This window comes from Astatotilapia calliptera, chromosome 7 (genome assembly GCF_964374335.1).
Source record: "Astatotilapia calliptera chromosome 7, fAstCal68.1, whole genome shotgun sequence".
Classification (NCBI taxonomy): domain Eukaryota; kingdom Metazoa; phylum Chordata; class Actinopteri; order Cichliformes; family Cichlidae; genus Astatotilapia; species Astatotilapia calliptera.
Genome location: NC_137428.1, coordinates 33,126,096 through 33,149,723, shown reverse-complemented (window position 1 = coordinate 33,149,723; position 23,628 = coordinate 33,126,096). Strand labels below are relative to the sequence as shown.

Here is a 23,628-nt window from a genome sequence, read left to right as displayed (position 1 = left end):
ATAAATCCTCCGTTAACCCTAATGTAAGACCCAAGCCTTCGCCAAGCCTTCTAACAAATTGCACTATGCAGTCAAGCTCTGACTTCTTACGATATCATATGATCAAACACTGAGATGTTGCCTGTCTTTGTCAAGGCATTGCCTGTCACTGTTAGGCCATGTGGTTTTGTTGACTGTGCTTTCTGAGGAATGCCGATAAGGCTCGGCGGTGTGATCCCTTGAGCTGGGAGGACTCGGCACATGAGCAGAGATCCATCAAAACATATGTGAAGTGGACTTGTGGCTGATTGAGGTCCTGATATTCCCTCCTCTGGTCCTCATTAGGGAGAGGAATGGGGGGAAGGCAGGGGGGTTCTTTGCCAGAGGGACTATGGCATAATGAGAATAGAGCTAGAATAAGGGCTGCTGCTATTCTTATTCAATAGCTCTGCTGTGGACTTATGTGTAGATGATTAACTGAGGGCACTAGACAACACTCGAGCTTTTATATCTATCTGTAAAATACATGTATATGTAATAAAGCTGTCTTGTAGGGGACCTTATATTCTGGTATTTGGTGTGCTTTGGAAATCTGAGAAAGTTTTTCATTCATTTTGTGAAACAGACTATTTTTGCATTTCTGCCAATGTTACCTGTCATAGTCTATATTTGTAAGAATCTTCTAATATGATTAGAAATTAAAGTAGCAGTTCAGATTTGTGGCGATGAATATTTGATTACAGTTAAAGGACTTAGTTAGACAACTTAGCTTCAGATAAACCAAATGGGTAAAGTAAGCAAAATGTTAACAGCGATGCTCTAATTGTGCTGAACTTTCCTGGTTCACTTTCCTAACAAAAAATGAACATATTTTAAATAATGTTTGATTGCAGTAAGTAAAGTTTATATTTAAATAATATTATATTTATATTTAATCAGCAGGGTGGTGTTAGCACTGTTGCCTTACAGTAAGAACATCCTGAGTTCAGTTCCACGATCAGGCCAGGGTCTTTCTATGTGGAGTTTGCATGTTCTCCCTGTTTTTGCCTTTGTTTCTCCCTGGGTACTCCGGCTTCTTCCCAGTCCAAAGACATGCAGTTAGTGGGGATAGGTTAATTGGAAACACTAAATTACCCCTAGGTGTGAATGTGAGTGCGACTGGTTGTCTCCTGTCACTCTGAAAAAAAGTATAATGCATTTCTGGGAGATCACTCCAGAGTCTGTGTTTGTGGAACAGGAGCGGAGACACAACCTCCTTTTTATATAAGCTTTGACCATGGGATGGTCAAGAGTGATTAGTAAATGGATATGCATATCTACCTCAATATGCTGGTGCAAGACCATTGACACTTTAATTAAAAATAGAGCCAGTGCAGTAAAAATACAGACATTTAACATCTATTTGTTTAAAAAGCATCCACATGAAGTAGTTTGAAATCCTTTCACTGACAGACCAGCCTAGAAGTAAACACAGTGTGGTGAGTGATGGAGACTTCCTCTGTATAGCCCAGAAAATGTGATGTAACACATTGAAGGTGAAAAGTGGAAAAGCTCTGGCTAAAGTACAATCAATATTACACTGAAGAGCTGTCACAACCTTTAGTTATTTTTATTAGATGTTCTTTTAACTGAGGTGGTCCTTTCTTAAGAGATTTGGACATTTGGTATAACTGCATAATTTGTCTTGTAAACTTGAAGGAATTACATATAAAAATGGGAACTGAATTTAGTAAATTTATACTTCTTTTTGGCAAACTAAATCTGTATGTGTAACAAACATTTTCTACCTTTTTTTATGTTGGGAACAATAAACAATTAGCTCCTGCAGCTGTTGTCAAAATTGCCCTGACATGATGATCTGAGATATCTACAGAATAATGGAGCAGGACAAGTCCAGTCTCCAGCTCACCGCAAATGGAAAAAAGTAACCAGATGGCCCAATATACATGTTTCATTTATTAACTAAAACCTAGTCCATGTTTCGAGTGTTTTTTCTCTCTCACACAAACAAAATGGCAGAGATTAATCTTCTAATGACCACTCCACTGAATTTTGCAACACAGAAATAGGTTGTTATTTTTCTAGGGCTGTAGGTTTACTGAGGAGCCAGGTGGCAGCTGATAAGCATGACTGTTTTTTTTCCAAAGACAAATGTTACTGAATGTGCATATTATTACTTATTTGTTGGTTTTCTTATGAAATAATATCTTTTTTTCCCTTACCTTTAAATCACTCTTCCAATGGGAATTATGCATTTATTCCATACTGAAGCAGCAGTTTGTCACTGTAATAATTTTCCTCTGTGTTCTATCTCTGTTTGTAGACCTCAGTCAATTATTGTCACAGTTTCCACCATTCCTTCCTCTTCACACCCTCTTCACGACAATATATGTGGTGTTCTCTGTGAATGATCTAAACTCAGTAAAGAGTTGAGATCATCAGCTTCATGAACCAGGTAGGAGGAGAGGTATAACTGTGCTATATAGGCATTCAATATTCATGGTTTAAGAGGCCAGACTATTCGCAGTCATTAGTGCACTTACTGCCTCTCTGCCATCTCACTCGGCAGCTCATCATAGAGCCAGTAACTCAAGACATGTTCTCGTGCAATAAATATGAGCCCATCAGTTCTAACAATCCCTTCACCTTACACAAACCGCCACCTCTTCAAGTTCTTTAAAAATGAAAAAGGTGCTATGAGTCTTATTGAGATGTGAGAATTTTGAATGAGATAAATAAATATTATAAACTCCTCCTGAGGGCTACAAGATATATCTAAGAGTAGGTTTGTACCATGTCTGCACAATATTGTTGCTATAGAAACATTGTGCATTTAGTTTCCCTACTGCATGTAGCACAGAGGCAAGCCTGGACATTTCTGAGAGTGAGAGCCAGGTATCAGCCTCCTATTGCAATTTATTACCTTAAGGGGGAGAAAGTTCTACAACCTTGAAAAAAGCACAGAACTTTGCAAAATGTGCAGGAAAAGTGTTCCCATTAAATGTGGAAACAACAAAGTTCTTTCAAAACAGCTTTGAGTACAACCAGGGTACAAAGGAGGAGGTACTAGCAGCTGGTGATGTGTGACCCAAATATAAACAAATGACTCAGCCAAGCATCGATAGCTGCACTCACTAGTTGGACTCCATAAGACAGGAAGAGCAACAAGAACAGCAAATGGAAAATACAGATGTGGTTATACGGTGGAAAACCAATGGCTATAAAGCTCAACCTAAGGTGGAACGTTTGAGGAAGAAAATATTTTTCACTTTTATTTATAGTAATTATTATGCAGGCTCCTGAAGAGTCACATGGTTAAGTTTCTTAGGTTATTGTTAAGCGCTTATTTTATACTTTTACTTAATATTTCCAGGAAAAACACAATCTAGACTACACTTGTTTTTATTTTTAGCTTACCCACTTATCACTGCAAGGTAAGAGCATAGATAAAACATTGTTCAGCATATCTCATTGATCTTTCTGAGTAAGCTTCAATAGTCCCTTCCTCCTCCTCAACCATCAGAGTCTCTGTTAGACCCAATTTCTAGATGATCACTGAAAGAAGTGTTCTGATCAATCTCTCTGTAATGGAGCACATAAAAAAACAGGAATTAATTAAAATTCACAGATACTGGTACTCGGTGTTTAAATGCATTTGATTAAAAACAGAAAGCAAAACAACAACAAAAATCCAAAACGCAGCTTCTTTCTCAAGCAACAATATACAAAAGAAGTAGAAAACTATATTTCAGCAGAATATATAGCTTTGAGTATATTAAATTAAAATTTTAATCACTACATTGTTGGTTGCACAGATGCTTTTTTGTGTTTTAAAAAAATGGATATACTTGTAAATGAATGAGCATGCTTGATGGTACTGCAAATTATTTATATCGACAGTCCTTTTATTCTGACCTCTTCACCAGATGTCTTTTATCTGAATAAATAAACGTGGTTAAAATAAAAATAAAGAAACGATTTATGCTTCAAAGCAAAAGATTAATTTCTGGCTTTGGATTAGGCATTGCAAAATTTATGTACTGAGATGAAGCTCAGATGTTTCTTTCTGCCACTATATTATAACTGTATTCCTTAATGATTGATATTTAATTGCTGCCAGTAAAGTAAATCTTAGGTTTCTACTTTTTTTTTCCCATCTGAAGCTCAAGTTGAAGTCCTGAGCCCTTTCAGTAACCAACTGTCCGTCTCTGTGCTATTCTCTTCCTCTCCTTTGTTTGTTGTCTGGTTTAGGAGTGCTCCATGACACCATTTGTCTCCATAATAAGTTTTAGTGAACAGCGCTTTGGTGGGCCCACCTGCAAGAACCCTGGTGCTGGTCGCTGCTCACCACAGGCCTCCTTGGAGTACCCACAGAGGAGGAGGCAATTAAGGTCTGAGGAAGGAGCAATAAATCTCCATAAACTTCAGCTAGCCACTCTCCCCCTACTTTCGCTGGACACTCAGATAATGCATCTCTGCCACTAAAGCCCCCATATGGACTTGAGAGGAGATGAGGAAATTTCCCACAGCTAAACAGCTCCTTCTCAAAGTCTTTCATTGGAGATAAGCCCATAATTCACATTGGAGAAAGTTTGGACAATGTTGCGCTGCTGAAAATATTCAAGATTTTATTGTTCAGCAATACTAGCTTTTTTTTTTCTGGTTTGGGAAACTTAACCTATTTATTGGGCTGCCAATAAGCCTAGTGTTTAAATCTAAGCACCAAAGTCAATCACTTTATAAAAAAAAAAGCAAGCTAACTGTGTAGAGGCTGGAGGTGGGTAATACGAGACTGCCCTTTGTCAGGACAGTTTCATGATAGATGGCAAGCTAGGACAGATTTATGGGTAACAGAAATATTTTTGGTCCAGAGACCATTTTTACAGCATGTCTATGACATGAAACCACTTTTTGTGTAAATATCTAGAAAATATTATTTAGCAGTGCAGTTGAGAGGAAGACTCTCTGGTCTCACTAATCAGACAGGACGTGCAGCGGAAAACATCCCTCTTGAGAAGGAAATGCCTGCTTCCTCTTTATCATATTCTTAAGGACATGCTCCTCTGCAAAGCTGCTGATGTATGGTTTTATGACCACCACCTAAAGACAAATAGGTAATGTGTGAGTGCTTATGTGCATCTGTTAGATAAAGAATAGAAAGAGACACACAGAGAGACAGAATGGTGCAATTTATAGCTGTTTTCCCCCCAAAAGAATTTAATTAAAAGAAAAAATTGAATCTTTTTGAATATATTTCGCTATTGATGAACACTGTATCCAACAAAAGTAAATTTACAGTAACGTACTAACATTATAAGAACTGTATGCAAGTCTCTGTTTTTTCTTGGCATGTACTTAAATGCCTTTGTGTGTACCGTGTATACCAGGCAAGCAAATAACTCTTATTGGCTAATGGCTTTAACTCTACTGTGTTTGTAGCCAGATTTCAGAAAAACAATCTTGTCAGACTGTTTCTTCATTATTCTTTGGAAAGGACAGCATAGTTGAGTTTGGAGTCTCTTTTCTCCCACTGGACTACTTATTTTTAGGATGGATGCCCATACATGGTCAGCTCGCTATTTTCTCCATCTTACTCAAACACCTCTATCAGGGTTCTTAATGATAAAAACACCTTTAATATAGGTAACATTTAATGATTTCACAATTCATATTCCTTTCAATTAGCTTAATACTTATTTTGATACCGATGTTTAGCGAAGAATTTCAGAATCACTTTTTAAATCACTTATCACTAATAATTTAAGTCACTAAGGACATCATCATCAAGGGGAAATTGGTATTGTTTTCATCCTCTTTACTGGTCACATACAGTATAATGCGCAAAGCAGCCACTACAGGCACAAAGGTTTCTGCTTGGTGAGTGCTGAAGGGAATACATGTTCTCAATGGTAACTTTCCTTATAATTATATTATTATATATTATTATATTTGCACTGCACAAAACATAATGTGGATTGCACAACACTGGTCACTATATTTTTCATTTCCAGTTAATACTAATACAGCTGCTGTTATTGTGTATATATATACACACACACACACACACACACACACACACACACATATATATATATATATATATATATATATATATCTTCATAGATTCTTATATAGTTCTATACTGTGTATTGTGTATTTTGTTGTACAGTTATTTTATTTTCAACTTTAATTTATATATTTTATCTTATTCTTTCCCAGTTAAATTTACCCTTCATTCTAATTTGTGTTGTACAGTTATTTCATTTTTAACCTTATTTTTTTTTATATTTTATTCCTTCCTAGTTAAATTTACCCTTTTTAATTTTTCATATTTATTTCCTATCTTATTCATAGCCTTTTCCTTTTTTTTCTTTAGGTCACGAGCAGTTGTCTAAGCATTTCACTGCATATCGTACTGTGTATGACTGTGTACATGACAAATAAAATTTGAATTTGAATTTTATAAAGTCGAATATCGGCCATGTGAGTTGACCAGACTTCATAAAGTTTGTGTGTTGAAGCAAACATGGGAACTGGCTATTTTATGACTGGTCACTTTCAGCGATAAACAATGTCATTGATTAAAGACTATATGGTGGTAGGACTGTCCTCATTTTCCAAATATTAAAAACAAACAAAAACTGGCACAATTGGCTCTGATAACCTCATGTAGGCTACTGACAAAAAACTCCCCCCAAACTATTATATAAATTGGACACATAGACATACTCTTTAATTTAGAGAATCCAGGTAGAAGTGTAAAAATGCAATTCTTAAAATATCAACGACCTCCTTTTTCATTTTCAATCAATATAAAATTAAATATCATCTATGAACTTAACCTAACCAAAACAACATTGTTTAGAGAGATGCTGAAAATGGTTACCATTTGAACAAAAGCCTTGCAAATTATCAAAGTGATGAAACTGCATCCTCCGTTTGAGTGACTAAATATGAGTGAAAACTGTTACTGAAGTTGTGTTAATAGTTCTTTCAGCATTTGCTGCTGATTGATATGTAAAAGGTGTCGACTTGATATGTGAACCATCGTTCCCCTCTGCCTTCAACAAACAAGCTACCTGTCTGGCACAATTTACATAACACACATCGGGGGGGGGGGGGGGGGGGGGGGAACTGCTGTGTGAGTGTGCATGTGCATATTCTACCTTTCAGTGACCTGGAGATGCACTGTTTCTGTGCACTGGTAAAACCACATGTGGAGGTGGCAGTACAGCTCATTCGATCCCTACACCTCTGTGCTGTTCTTTTTTCCTCCTGCCTATTTCTTCTCTTCGGTGGCGTGATATCATTTTACCGGGTCACCAGATTTCCCAAAGTCACACTGGGGCCATGTTGCTCACCTTTTGACTTTTTTACCTCTTGAACTTAGAGAAATTTCCTTTGATAGAGGTTAAGACTGCCAGCTGTCATTCTCACCTCCCACTTATTAAAGACTGAAACGATGTGCAGTAGAAGGTGTGCAGTTTAGTGAAAGTAAAGAGGCAAGCAACAGAAGAAAACTGATAAGCATCGAGCTGTACTTGTAGAGCAGCTCATCTAACATTAATGGCAGAGTAATTGCTTTGTAACAGTAACACTTACTAGGCCATCAATAATGACCAGGGAGGTGAGTGTAGAGTTACTTGGTCGGGATAAGGGTCCATTGTGCCTGAGCTGAAGCCACAGGATAAGCTGAATGAGCCTGCAGTTATGTCGGACAAATATTTATACAGTATAATGTTACTAGAACATTCTAACTAGAGGAGACAAGAATAGGCAGGGTGATTGAAAAGTCAGCTACACATGTACTCCAATTCTACTTTATCTAAGGATCTACTTTTGGATCACTCACTAATCAAAGTTCAGGAAATGCATTAATGAATGTGATCCCTAAAACTTAAAGAGTATTTCTTTTTAGGGTACTGTGAGAAGCAGAGTTCTCGAAAGCTTTTATACTGTTCAGTTATACTGTTAGGTACGTCACCGTGCACTCAGCTGACAATTTATGTGATTTGTTAAAACTGAGAAGATAAGAGCACTTGCCATCAACCAAAGTCAGTACACATAATGAATACTTTATTGTAGTACAACACATTATGCGTTAAGTTCCCTGCAGCACAAACTCCACCCTTGACTGAAGACAGGTGTATTTAGTGGTTTTCAATTATCTGCAAAGAGCTGGTCTTTTTGTTTAAGCAGGCTAAGTTCATGTCTAAGTATATAATTTTAAACAACTAGAAAACCCAAACATATTCTGTGAGTAGTTTTTGGTTTGGATCTATTGATCTATAGTCAATCGAAAAACATTTGTGTATGCACAACATTTTTATTAGTCCCATCATGCTGCAACAGACAGAAGTAATACTATAATAAGGAGCTCCAACTTGAACTTGGCTGTTTCAGCAAAAAATCCATGCTCCTCTACTGCCAGAGTAGTTGTAAAGTAGTAAAAACAAGAAAAAAGTGTTCAAAACACTGTCATGGTCAGGATTTAGTCTCGATATGTCTTCAACTTAACATGCTGTGGAGATGCTGTGTCAATGTGTTCATCAGAGCCAGCCACAACCACTGACCACTGCACAGCTGCAGGATGCATTCATCCAGCAATGGAAAAGCAGTTCTTAACAGCAGATCCAGCCCATTACCAGGTGGGTGACTGCTTGCATTATGTGAGTGTTGTGCACTTCATGAAAACATCTTCATTACTAATTCTTCGCATGCCTTTTCATTTTATTTTTTGTCCATCTGTCCAAAAATAAGCACACTTGCTTTTGTTGGTATCAGTTTCTTTTAGGTAAAAATGTTTCACATCAATCTTTATAACATGGCATGGGAACATTTAGAGTGGATGAAAGATTGCAACAAAAACATATAAAAGAAAGTCTACATGAAAAGATTTTGTTCAATAACATCTCCTGGAAACCTGAGTTGGATGAGCAATTAAGAAAATGAATAGAGAAATAGATGAATAGTGTCTAAAATGTTTTTGGCCTTCATTGATTGGCCACTACAACACAGCCCATGTTGGTCATTCAGCAGTAATATATCTTTAATTCACTTTAGGGCAGCGGTTCCCAAACTTTTTTTGCTGAGCCCCCCTTTGTTTTACAAGAAAAATGTTCGATCTTCAGTTTTTACACGCTTACATATACACACGCAGTTACTGTCCCTCCATTTACAAAGTCAGAGGCATCACGGTGTGATTGTTTTACATGTAGTTGTTTTTTCCTGTGTAATAATATTCAACATTGCTATCAATACATTTTTCAAAAAATGCCTCTCTGTGCAAAATGAGTTCAAAAACATAAACAACTGTGGGATACTGTTTGTCCGTGATTTGAACAGGGGAACTGTCACGGTCTGCAGACAGGCCGTGCGGTGGTGTGTGTGATGGACCCAGGTGCATACACAAGTGAGTAGACGGGAGTGGACTTAACAGAAAGCGAGCCTTTATTATGGCTGAAGACAAAGTGCACAAACAAAGCAGGGATGGCGTGACTAGACTATAACTAAACTGGGAAAACTAATACTGCGACAAACTAAGAAAACTCAGACTATGATGATCACTGCAAGGACTGACCGTGAAAACATGGAGGTGAGAACACAGACGACGCGACACAGACTGTACGAAACACAGAGACTAAATACACATGAGGGAAGATCAGGGGAAGTGGATGCACACGGGGAACACAGGTGACACTGATAATCATAACAAGACACGGCAGGAGTGAACGTAACACTGATGGGAGATGGGCAAAGTAAAGCAGGAAGTACGCAGAGGTTCAAACAGGAGGAGAGAGAGCACGGGGAGAACGCAGACATAACGGGCTGGGGAAAACATAGAATAAAGCACAAAGAGAGACGAGGGCTCATAAATACACAGAGGGGCACACAGGGGGTAAGAGTCACGAAGGGAAAACACATAAGGAACAACGTAACAGATCAACCCAGGAAGCATGGCCTAAATAAAGAACAAAATACAAAAATACATGAAAACTAAGAATACTGGGCCCACATGGCCCAGGACCATGACAGGAACAAATTACGGCAGGATAAGCCTGATATTATTTGTATCCCGCTGTAACTTTACTGTATAAAGAGCTAACATCTCCAAAATGTCAGGAGTAGTTAGTCTTTACAACAAGTGTTTGTGAACTAAAAATCAAGAATGTAGGATACTGTTTGTCCGTGATTTGAAGAGCCCAGCGCTGCTCCCGACTACTCCCCTGGGGGGCAGGCCCCACACTTTGGGAAGCTCTGCTTTAGGGTACGCTTATTTGATTTATGTCAGATGATGGTACATATAAAATAGTATTGATACTGGTTTAAATCACCTGTTTTAGTATTACCACAGTGACTAATATAAAGAAATGTATCAAAATGGATTTGTTATTTGTGACACTCAAAGCTGAGGTAAACAGCCTATTTTTGTATGAAATTAGTCTGAGAAGTAGATAAACACCTTGTCAGGGCTCTGTTTTCAGGCTTTAAAATCATGGGTCTCTTCAAATCAGAGAAGACAATAAGTATATTAAAGAGTGAAATAAAATGGAAATAAAATGTGCTGGTGCCAAACTTTAGGAAAAAAGAAGAGGGAGCTGGATATTTGTCTGGACTACAAACAGTACTACATTTACAGGCTGTTCATGTCTCTGCTAAATAACCTTGAATTCAGCATTCATGTAAAGGAACAGCATCAATTTTAAATGCCAGTTGAAATCCTCAGAATTATGCCAAATTCTGTTGAAATGGAGACGTGTCTTTGAGATGTTGTGAAGAAACTTCCTATATTTATTATTCAAAATGTTTTCAGAAACCAGTACTATGGTTATGTGGAAAACCATTTTCATGCAAAATAACATGTAAACCCACTTGAGTACTGAGTGATTATGTTACAGAGCTGTGGCATACAATATTTGCACCCAATAGAACTTCAGAAAGTACAGCTATGTGTAGCCTAGTAAATAAATTGTACTCTAGGTGAGCATGAAAAATGGCCTAATTAGCCTAATTCTTTCCGTAATGAAATGAAAGAAGTGTGTCTTTCTTTCGAAAAATTGGAAGTTAAGACAAATACACCAACTTGGGTTTTGAGGTTATATTAAGTTGCCATGTGACCTTACATGCCACTCTTCTCACTGCCAAAATAGCCCTCTGAACATCCACAGCTGTTGAAGCCCTCTCTTTGAACTTGCAGCAGGAGGCCTCAAGCACCGCCTGGCCCTAAGCTATCCCGCCTCCCCACCAACTTTGCAGTTTGTAACCATAGCCTGACGTGGACTTTTAAGAGGGCTCAAGCCTCCCACGGCAGCTGCTCGGCTGGTAAATGGATCCACATACTGTAGGCAGATCACCTGAGAGCTCCAGGGGTAGATCACTGGAGAGCTGCTCATGTGTCCTGCTGCCTGCTCTGTTTGCAAAGAACCACAGAGAAAAATACATGGAGGACCCATGAGACTGACCAGAAATGAAAACTGCATACTTTAAAGGCCAACTGTTGTATTTAACAGACACTGTTCTACAAGGTGTATTGTAAAACTGAGAATAAAAGTATGTATCATTGAGAAGAGAAGTATGGTGCAGAAAACCAAACAAACAAATAATTAAAAAAAACCCCCAAAATAAATAAACAAACAAACTGTGTACTTAAGGGATAAATGCGCGGAAAGTAGGTGGTATCTACTAGTGTATAACACGCATTAACATTTATGTTAAAAATATCTGACAATTCAACTGACTTTTATTTATACTTTTCTTTCTTTAAGCATCACTGTTCTTTTTTCAGCAATATTAAAAAAAATAGAACACATAACAAACCAAAACAAGGAGTACTTTTTCCAGGTGATTTTTTTTCTTTTGAAAAAAGGAACAAGTATTTTTTATTTTTATTTTAGGCCATTTGATTTTATTTATTTGTTTTTAAATGTGTGTTATTTTCACTGTAAAATAATATTGCTCATTTACTATTATTCTTTATTTATCCCCAGATATCCCCAAATAATTTTATACAGTGCAATAAAAAGCTGTAGTATTATTTATATTCATATCATGGATTATGCCATTAGTACAACTAATGACTGACTAAGGCACTGACTCTCTAATAAGAAATAGATGTCAAATGGAAAAAGACTGGGTCACTGGTACAGTGACAGCTGGATGGGACATATAGTCATTAATGAGCAGTGACTAATTGCTTCATTACTCTTTGGGATTACAGTGAATTTCTATGGGATTTTTTAACATTCCCACTTCAAACAGTAATCATGCCTCTTCTTTTCTCTCACTTGGGTGTGCAGTGCTTCAACCATTCAGTTTGTCACCCATGAGACCATGTTATGAATTAGAAAAACCTGTTTCCCACACCTTCGGGATGCCATTAAAATATAACAACCTTGAAAATATTATTAATAATATTGGATGTCTGCAGAAAGTTACATTTTAATGTTGCTTGCGGAAAGAGTCAAAGTCTGTGCAGAAAGTCTGTTTAGACTGGGTCAGTGACTGCTAGGACAAAGTCTATGTTAATGACCTTATCTCTGTTTACAGCTGAAAAAAAAACTGTACATATAATCCATTACTGCCTTTTTCTTATGAGTAGTGACCCTAGTTGATAGAAACATTCCAAAGTAACAAAGAACACTGTCTAATTTGTCACAATTCATATTAAAAGAAATAACCAAAAGAGACAAAAAGACAGAAGCTGTAAATCAGCAGTAAATAATGCCATCATCACACTGATTGGCACTGTTTGTCCTTCACATTGCTTCATGGCTATTACTATATATTGCTGTCAGCATGAAATTATATTCTATTTTTGCTCTGGTCAACTTGCAGTAACTCCTTATAATCACAGCATGAGCAAGAGCCTTCTATTACTTCAGCAGAACTAGAGACCGTATGCTTTATCACAGCTGTGATGGCTCATCATAGATCAATATTATCTTGTCAAAGATAACACTTTTCTTCAGAGAGAATCTTTACTTAGCATCTTTATTCTGTAAAAGAAAAAAAAGTGAGCTTTTAGTTGGTTGCAGAATGTGAGCCATGTGAACAGCCAATTTCTAGTAAGACCTACCCTGCATTTCTCTCCCCCCCCCCAAAAAAGAAAAAAAAAACCTGATATACACTGTTTTCCTTCTTCAAAGCCACTGTGATATCTCACTATTGGATACATTGCTATGACAGTTTACATTTGCATTCATGGTCATGGGCTTTGAAGATCCTCTTTGTCAAATTTATTGACAATGACTGTACTGGATGCATTGTTATAGTGTTTTTTGCATTCATAAATACACATTTATATCAAGCTCAGGGTGATTTGCAATAAATTTGATCATTCTTTTTATTATTTGGAACCAAAGTCAACAGTGAAACACATATAGTACTTTGATTTATGACATCAATTTAAGCCTCAGCTGTACAGATGTCATTTTGCTAACAAGCTAAACCAGAATGTTGAGCAGGGTAAACATTATATCTACAACATATTACTATTTTCAATGTAATCATGTTTACAGGCTGTTATCGCTGCTGTTGTACTTTTGTGTAACTGGAGTTTCTTTCTTTTTCTTTAATAAAAAAAAGCTTTGCGAGGTGCGCCTCAGAAAATCATTAACAGGCTAACTGCAATGTTGAGGTGCTGTGGCAGGTTAGCTGCTCTAACCCTCTCTAACCTGCCTTAGCTCTTGCCACATGCTTTCATTTTTTTTTTTAATATTTTGAATAGTTATGTAAACTAGCCGGTGCACACTGATGTATTTTGGTTTATTTATTTTACTAAGATTATCTTGATTGTCACTCTACAGATGTGATAGTGTTACTAGACATGCTGAAGACAAATAACTATAATGTTTTTTTGGTTTGCTTTTTTGAAATGGTATAATATTTTCATTCACCACAGTCAGGTTTTCTTTAATGCACGGACCACATATTTATCGTCAAACAAGTAAGTACAAATTTCCTTTGAGGTGAGGTTAGTGTGAAAGGAAGGAGGGAGTGTGGGGCAGACTGAGGCTGCAAGGCAGCAATCACACAAAACACATTTGGAGATCATTATAGAGCCAGTCATGCTGAGTGACTCCAACAGACTGAAACACTGCTTACAGTGTTTAAAGTGGATTTGATGAAAGCTTTCATTCAGTCCAGCTCATTAGTTTGAGCCTTGGATTGTACACATTCTGAGATTACTCACTGTGGGCCTGTGCTGAGCCGCCAATGCCAGAGGGTTTACTTTTCATTTATTTCTACATAAATAACTCAGTAGAAGCACAAATCTAAAGCAGAACACCTAATATGTTCAGAAAGCATAGCACATGTCCTCAACATCACTCTGCTGTTTGAAAAGCAATATGTGGGTAGCATTTCAGGCAACTCTAGCAAAAAAAAAGCAAAAAAAAAGAAAAGCTTTCACTGCCAATGTTTCACCAAGCCTATATTAGAAATAATTTAAAAATGTGTAATAATTTGAGCAATCCTATTGAAAAGAATATTGTTAACCTGCTGGTTATTCACACAAGTTGAAGACTTGTAGCCGACCATATGGCAACCATTGGCTACTAGGCAAAAATGTGTATTCCCCAATCAGCTGCAAGCGGTTGCTTTGCTAAAGCGCTGTTCACGTGGGGCAAGAGACCTGTCACTGACCCTCTGGTCACCACCACCTTGGGAAAAAATTGTTTTCCGCAACTAGCAAGTGGATATTGGAGTTGCTGGTTGTTGTGGTTGCCGATAGCAGCATGGAATGTGCTAACATGACTGCAAACACTCACAAACTATTTACCTTCAAAGTAAAAGCTTTTTGAAATGTATTTTGTTGCAGGGGAGAATGAAAGGCACCACTTTTACTTTGAAGGTAAGCTGTCACTGTTTTTGGTCTGAGGGTAAATGGTGAGTATTTGCAAAATTCTGACTAAAGCAAAGATTTTTTGTTCAACTTTTGCTTGTCAGTAATAAACAAATATCCACTTGGAAATTCTCTTTAAACATTTCCACATGCAGAACTAAAGTATCAAAAATACCTTAGGGCAGTGGTACCTTTAAATACAGACTTTGAGTATTTGGCCCATAGCTGGTGAGTTGACTACCTCTGTCTCTGATTCCTGTACACAGTACTGCATCACTGTGCTATAAGAAACACATTTTCCACCATTACCTTTAATAGAATTGAAAAACCTTAACACAAAAGGGTTTAAAGCCAGACCCTATTAACATCCACTCCAGAGCAGTATTGTTGTACTTTTCTAGAAAAACATGGCTCCCAATGTTTCTTAGAATCCATTGAAATTGTGAATGTAGGCATACTCTGAGTGTACAGGGTTGTTTGAGTTACTTCAATCCTTATAGATACGTGGACCAATGAAGAACAGGACTGTAAATTGAATATAGAGTCTCCACTTGAAAAATGGCAAAAAAAATCAATAATATTTTGCATGGCTGGATCGTGAAGGTTCCAAATAGAGCTTCAACATGCAGCAAGAAGAAATGTGCCGTTTGACGCCCCTACACCTCCTGAAAATCCATTGTTCCACTGAAGGAAAAAGGACCCCAGACCATTACGGTGCCCCATCCACTGTGGCACGTAGAAAACATCTCAGGTGGGATCTGCTTGTCATGCCAGTAACGTTGGAAACGATCAGGACCATCAAGGTTATTTTTTTTTCTCATCAGAGAATAAGACTTTTTTTCCACCTTTCAATGTCCCATGTTTGGTGCTCTTGGTGTCCAAACGGTCAGTTCTGTGGCGTTCAAGGAAACAAGACCTTTGAAGACGTTTTCTGTTTGTGAAGCCCTTCAGTGTCAGATGCCATCTGATGGTTATTGGGCTGCAGTCGGCACCGGTAACATCCTTAATTTGTGTAGAGGATTGTCTGGTGTCTTGACGGACAGCCATTTGGATCCTACGGCTCAGTGCTGGTGAAATTTTTTGGGGTCTTCCACTTGACTTTTTTGTTCCACAAGCCTCAGGATCATTTAAGAAATTCCAAATGACTGCCTTACTGGGTCCCACCTCAGCAGCGACGGCACACTGCAAGAGACTCTGCTTATGGAACAAAAAGGAAATTTTTTTTTCCCTTTTCCATAAGAACGTCATGACAGTGAATCCACGTTTTTGGATAGATTTGGTCTTTTAAAGGCATGTGGTCCTAAACCTTTGATCAGCTGCAAAACAGCCTATTTAAGTGATGTTTTCAATAAACTGCATGCTCAAAAAATGTTTTGTCTCACTCCCATTTATTCTTGTTGCAAGTTGAACATTACTTGGAAGCTTGTTAAGATTCAACCATGCACCTTAAACTTTTGATCTGGACTGTATTTAGGTTTTGGACTGTTTTGGAGTGTTGATTGGATAAAATAAGGTGTGCTGTTGGCTCTGGAAGTAAGATTGGCAATTTTAATATTTTCTAATGTGCCCTTAAACCAACATATTAATTCATATTAATGTTCTCTAGAGATAGTTAAAAAAGGAATTTGTTGAAGAATGGATTACACAACACTATTACTGAATTAACTGAATTCAACTTTTAAATCTGATGGCTGGCAGTGAGGCTATACACTGGGAAATTATTCTCACTGCAAGGTCGACATTTAGCTGATGCTCTTATCTAAATGTTAAAGATTGGAGCCACATTTCTCTTTTGTTCTGGTCTCCTTGATGCCTTGAAGCCTGTGTCCGAAAGCATTCATGCGCATGGAATGATGCAGTCATTCACCAACATGGCCCTAGGCCCTTACGGACGGAAGACAGAACAGGCTCCTGTCTGACTCAGCTCAGGTCCACACAGTGGGCTGTCAAAAACCATCATCTTCATACACTCCTGCAATCAATACCTTACAGCCTCCTGACAGAGTGTGTTAGTGCAACACACTCCTGTTTATTTCGTACTCTTAACCACAAAGAGGCTCAGTAAAAGGATAGCGTGGCAAAGGATATAAAAGGGAACAATAACATTTTTAGTGACAACACAAAGTCTGTTCATTCCTACTTTGTTGGCAACAGTGACAAAAAACAAATCAGAGGGTTTTGCAACAGCAAAGTGTTGAAGTTATTTCACAAATTCCCACAGTTTGGAATTATTTAATGCTTTTTGTCCATGGCGCCACATAAATGCAACATTTATTTTCTCTTGCCTGCTAAAGTTGCAAGCAGGGATATTTTGCAAATGTTACAAGTTGTTGCAACAATTCTTGCTCAAAGTCTGTGATTTATAGCTCAGAAGCTGAATGCTTAAGCCTTTCCAAAAAGTTTTGACATAGGGCTCAACTTAGGAAGCTCTGGACGAGTCTATACAATAATGCTATTTGTGCTACAGCACAGTGCTGTACATCAATGTACACTCGCAAGAGAAGAAACACATTAAAAGCAGTGAAGTTAAATATGCTTTAATTCAATTACATTTATGCATTTTTTGTTGCTTATTGTGAATGAAAAACTACACCAAATAAAATCAGCTGAACTTTAAAAACCTTGACTTTAGAGTGTTGAAATATCTATCTCTGGAGGACTGTTAGTGCTGAAGCACTGTTGAAAATTTTCACAAATTTAAAGTTAGCAGTAAGTTGATGTAATTAAAGCAGAGCTTTGGCTGATGAATAGCTACAGTGTCCTCATCTCAAAACATTACTTTCAGAATTTGCAAATGCAAAACTGAAGTATATTCATTTTGTTAAAGATGCACCAGGAAAGCCAGAAATGAGAATGAAGATTTTTGACCTTTCGCCTACAGTACAAATGTCTCTATGGAAATTATATGTATGAGGCAATCAAAAGTACAGCCATGGAGTTTAGTCTGTATAATGTAGCCTGCTGTCAAAGTTACCATATCTGTTGCAACATCAGCTACTTGTGTTCCAGGGCTACAAGCCAGCTTGCCCTTAAAACACACACATACAGTGAGATGCACACACATACACACAGACACACAGGAACACACACAGACACACTTGCAAAATCAATAATCTTCAGTCTCACTTGACAAACAAGCACACCAGAGCCTCTCTGTGGTATGAGGGTTTTCCATCCTGCCAAGTCTTGGTTCCAAAACTTGTGTATAAAGTTGCATCTTCTTTTTTTTAAGATGTTAAAAATCCAAAAGTTTGCTTACAGACTTGTGCCCAAACTCAGCTTTGTTCCACAAACAGGAATAGAGTACAGATATACTGTAGTAGCTCCAAGTCAGACTTTCACCTTTGAACTACAAAGACTGTGTAGGGCTCAGTGCCAAAACAAATACATTCTGTCATTTATAATTACTTTCAAATCATTATAAAATCCTGCTAGAGGTTTTAATGACTTTGAAAGTTTTTGTTGAAATAGTGGTCAGAATTATAATTAGGGCCGGGTCACATTAGATTTATCAACAAACTTAAGACAAGAATTTTGATAAGGAATGCATACTACGCATAGACATGCGTGCACAAAAAATAAAACGAGAAGAAAAGAGTAGTATTGATATGCCAAGCACAACTCTGCATAGCAAAAGAAACTCTATTATTGCTAATAAACTGTGATGTGTGATATATAAACCCTCTGCTTGACTCACCCATGCTAACGTCCAGAGAGAAGGGGTCCATAGTGAGCGGTCTCTGCCAGACAGACTAGAATTCTGTCTTCCACTCTCAGGTGATAACTTGTTCTGGAGATCAGAGAAGGTCTATGTATGTCAGACTGTTCTCCCAACAAACTCTTTTTTAATCTTTTTTTTTTTTTTCCGGGCTAGCTCACTTGCAAAGAATGGACAGTCCCCTGATGCAGATCAATCTGTTTAGAACTCTCCATTCTGGGCATTAGGAAATCCTGGCTTTCTTTGGGTCTAAAGCAATCGAAAGAGAGCAGTGCATGGCTAAACTCCTAAACAGGACTTTCTCATGCTTGCTGGTACCTTCCAGGACAATGCCACTGGTGATAGGGGTTTGTTTTTACTATTTTTTATGCTTCAACACCACTTTGTGCTGCACATGCCATCATACAAGAACACAATAATGAATATTATCAGGGCTTCACACACTGGTGGTGCATGCTAATTTGTATATATATAAAACCATACCGGTACTACAAAATGCAAAATCCAAAATGCAAAAAAAAAGAAAAAGAAAAAGAAAATCTCCCCAATGAACAATCAACAAAGACTCAAATAAATGAATAAAAAAAATATTGCTAATATTCAGTTTCACATCAAAAGCTAAACCTTATATCGAAAAATAAAATTTCCACCATTAAGGCAGTGGACAGGTCATTTGTCAAACAAGTTTGCAGTCTTGGAATGATATGTAACATCATTCCATCATATAAATTGTGGCACAAGGCCATGGACATGTATGAGCCTATTTGATGTTTAGACATCTCAGGGTTAGCAGTTCAGTCCCTGAACTGTAACGGCCCAGTTCAATGAGCTTATTGTGTCTTTCTAGAGTTCTTGTTCATTGTTACCGTGTTCATTTTCAGAACTAGATTATACTCTAAATCAAGGTAGTTTTTCCTTCCTTCCATCAATTTGGTCATTTGGGTCATGTTCATTCCCAGCAGTCACTTAATCCATAATGAATTTGCTTTTAATATTTGAGATTCTTGCTGTGTCAAAACCTATTCGCTCTCAACATCCATAGAGGTGTACAGTTAGATCCACCTTTTTACCACTGTACACCATTATCAATATGTGACTGAAGTCCAGACTTTTAACTTTTATTCAGAATCAGAATCAGAATACTTTATTGATCCCTGGGGGAAATTATTTTTTGTTACAGCGCTCCATTTTAAACCAACATTAAGACAAGACAGACAATACGCTAACTAAGAATAGTACAATATATACATATATATACATACATACATACATAAGTCACTTATAAATAAATATTTGGAAAAGAAACATGTGTAGTTGTAGCAGCAAACAGTGTGTTAAGTGGATGTCAAGGGATTTTACAAAAATGTTGCAATGTAATGAAGTTTAGGCATTACATAAATTATTCACAATTCCCACATTTTTTAAGGCTCAAAATTAATTGGATACACTACCATAATTTTAATTATTGGGATTGTTTTAATATATGGATGAAAATCCTTTGCGCTCAATGAAAATGCTCTAATCTCTGTTAGGACTTTCCTATAGCCACCATTAGTTTCTTCTTGTTTGTATGTCTTTCTGCATTAAGTTTTTCTATGTAATATGAAATTGAAAAGCATGCTCCACAGCTGAGATCATGGCTGACATGGCCACTGGAGAATATACAATCTCTATGACTTAAGAAACCCCACATTTACCCTCTTCTCCATGCTTTTTGCTTCCTATCATTCTGCTACAAGTTATTCTCACTTTCATCCTCCCAAGTAATTTTTAGATGGATACAGGTTCTGTGAAGATTATGTGTGTGTGTGTGTGTGTGTGTGTGTGTGTGTGTGTGTGTGTGTGTGTGTGTGTGTGTGTGTGTGTGTGTTTTCTTGTCAATTGTCAAGTCTAATATTGTTCATCTTGTTCTTAAGTGTAATCAGTGGTTTGCCCTGACATCTCTTTGCGCTTCATATTTAAAATTGCAGTTAAAAATCTATATAACTCAGCACTTAAGATGTTATTTCTGCTTCATTTCTCATGAAAAAACAAGTCAGGAAGCTTCACCTATAATACTGCTAATTAGTCAATTGTGCGATTGTCAGCAATTGTCAGTAATTGGCCAAAAGTGTTTTTAAGCAATTTAATCCTAAGTGGCAGTAATTAAAAACATTTTGTGATATTCACATATTCACAAATGTCTCATACTTGTCAATCAAAATATAGATGAATATATTCACCATGCAGGGAAATAACAATTCTTCACTTAAAAATAATACAGTTTAAGTATAAAATATTTCATGCATATTCACTTTTAATGCATTTTCAATATCTCCCCTTGCTCCATCCAACAATATAAAGAACTCATTCGTTAATACTGATAATGCTTGCCATGTGTCTTTACTGTACCTTATGTCAAATAATTTCTCTGCTCTTTCATCAAAAGTATATAATTATCTTATAGCTGCTGCTATCAGCTCTGCTAATATTTTTTGCAAATTCTTTGCATCCACACTACTGAAGATGCTCCGTATACAATATCTTTGTCTGTCGATATTTTTTAAATGGAAACTTACCTAGTAAAATACATATGTGCATGTGGCACCTATGCTAATGATCCAAACCCTGGAACCAGCACCTCCTTGCAAACTTCCGCAAAAATTCTATTACATAACATTAAAAAACAAAAGTTTGAGCACGCAATAATTGTAATAGTCTGGCCTAAAAAATAAAATCAAAAGTACTCTACTACTTTATATTTTTGGACTATATCAATATCATAAACCAAATGAACTAACCTGTCTTTTCTGCAAATTACTGGGCAGCCAGTTATTAATTCACCCCATTGGATGAACTGCCGTGAAAAAACAAACAAACAAACAAACAAACAAACAAACAAACAAACAAACAAACAAACAAACAAACAAACAAACAAAAAACAAACAAACAAACAAACAAAAAACAAAACCCTGATTCATGATGCTACTAAACCATGCACTAACTTTTGATAATTTATTTCATGCCATCCTGTGGTTGATGTGCTATATATTACCTTACCTTTAACGCCCACATTCTGACCTACAGCTTGACTTGGAGGTCACACCCCTTTGCACGGTCACTGGGTAAATATTTCCTTCCTGATTCAGCAAAGCAACGTCAGCTGGGAGGGACAGACTGGCTTTGGATTTCAGGGGCTGAGCCAGACAGACTTGTTTGAGGAAAAAACACAAAACAAAACAAAAAAGATGATAAAAGAAGCAGTAAAGGCTGGTTGGTTGTTTTCTTAATGTACCAAGGAGTGGGATGATTGGCCCAAGGAAGATCTCTGTATGTCAATCTTCTTAAAAAGCAAGGTCCATGCTGCTTCAATTAATTTCTGGCCTTGAGGGATTCTTGACCATTGCTTGGGGCTCCAGAAGTACACACACACCACATGTGAATGTAGGAAATTTGAAACCGTTTAAACAAATCAGTGAAGAATATCAGTTACTTGGATTCCTGCTGTCATTCAGTCTCTTACCCTGCTGCACAGGCATTTGTCTCCATTTGATTGACTATGTTGTCGTTTGCAAAAGTAGGAAGAAAGAGAGAGACATTTCTCAATGTATTAAGACAAAGTACTTGCACATTATTTCTCCTAGCATAAAACCACACTGCAAAATTATTGCAATCACATGTAGCTGGCTTTTAAGTTGAATACAGCTAATAAGCTATTGGCTGTCTGTAGGACCTCTGACATTTGTGTGAGTGCATGTGGATCTGTCTAGCAGACATGCACGTGTAAAACACAGATGGTCAGATGTAATAAACATGGCCAGTGTTTTTGGCTCACATAAAGGGCATGGCGCTGGGGTTTTATTTCATCACAGCCTTGGGGCATTAATGTGTTCATCCAGACTCTCAAGTGGTCTTTATGAGGGAGAGGAGGGAAGCCTGTTTCCACCTTGTTTGAAATCTTTTTTTTTAAACAGGGTGTGGCAATAGGGAAGTGCTGGAATAACGGAGGCCATGGGGAGTAGGGAGGGAATTAAGGTGGCTTCCAATTGGTGCCGGATGTTTGAATAGGGCAATATGACAGCAAGGGCCTTGTGACAGAGGCCTGTTTAGAACCTCAGTTGAGCAGGCTGCACTGTGAAGCAAGTAACCACATCTGTTTTCACTCAAAACAATCAGAGACCAGCACTGCAGGCAGCTTGTGCCTGTTATTAAAGGCTTTCTGGGGCCTGCTGAGGGACGGCCTAGACGCAGTGATTTATCCACTCTTTGGTGAGTGGATGAAGACAGAGTGTGATGTATATGGACATGGAATTCCAATCAGTGAATCTTGCCAGGACACCTACCCTGAAAGCATGATGAATTGAGGCTGTCTTCTGCAACAGTATGAAACTGGTTCTCACATTCTGGATTAGAGAACAGATTTCACTATTAATGGCTGTATGTCAAGATTGTTTTCTGTCATTGCCCATAGTGTCTTACATGGTTCAAATCCAAAGATATGAAGGGTAGGTCGGCAAATCTTTTGACATTCGCTGCTTACTTATTGTTATAAAAGCAACAGCGTGAAAAACGTGCCTTGTGGGGCAGTGTTGCCTTATACATGTGGCCTGATGTGTACAAGGCGACACTGCCAGGCTGTGGCTTACTCAGCAGTCTAAAGTTTTTCAAAGCTTGAATAAACAGCTTTGTCTCAGCAAATTACCTTCCAGTTGTCTCTTTTAGACATTTGAAGGTAAAACTCATGGAAACCAAAAAAAAAAAAAGATTCTGTGCATTTCCTTAAGACCCAGTCTAGTTCATTGGAATCCCAAAGTGGGCTTTTAAATAATTTGAGGAGAGCCCTCTGGAAGCTGAATAATTCACAGCAGCATGATGAAGTCTCTAGCCAGCTGGGTGTTCCATTAGTAGACTCACTACTCGACAGCTCTATTGCACAGCGGTTCTAGCAGAGGGACGGAGTGCTGGGGAGATGAGTGTGTCTCTGTGAGGGGAGTGTAGGAGAGGGGGGAGGGGGATCATCTCATCCTCACTCTGCCCACTTCAATTACATCAGCCACAGGCTCCACACATCAGAATCAGGCACCGTCTGCCTCTTTTGCTTCAGACAAGT

General features: G+C 37.7%; 1 protein-coding gene across 1 annotated transcript in view; it reads right to left on the bottom strand.

The window, feature by feature from the left end:
* The window catches only part of rxraa (retinoid X receptor, alpha a), a 165,769-nt gene extending 146,250 nt beyond the window's left edge, over positions 1-19,519 (bottom strand). The window contains exon 1 of the mRNA XM_080304436.1: positions 18,519-19,519. Coding sequence (XP_080160562.1) covers positions 18,519-18,549 — 31 coding nt within the window. The 5' untranslated portion in view covers positions 18,550-19,519. The remainder of the gene's footprint in view (positions 1-18,518) is intronic.
* Between the last annotated feature and the right edge of the window lie 4,109 nt (positions 19,520-23,628).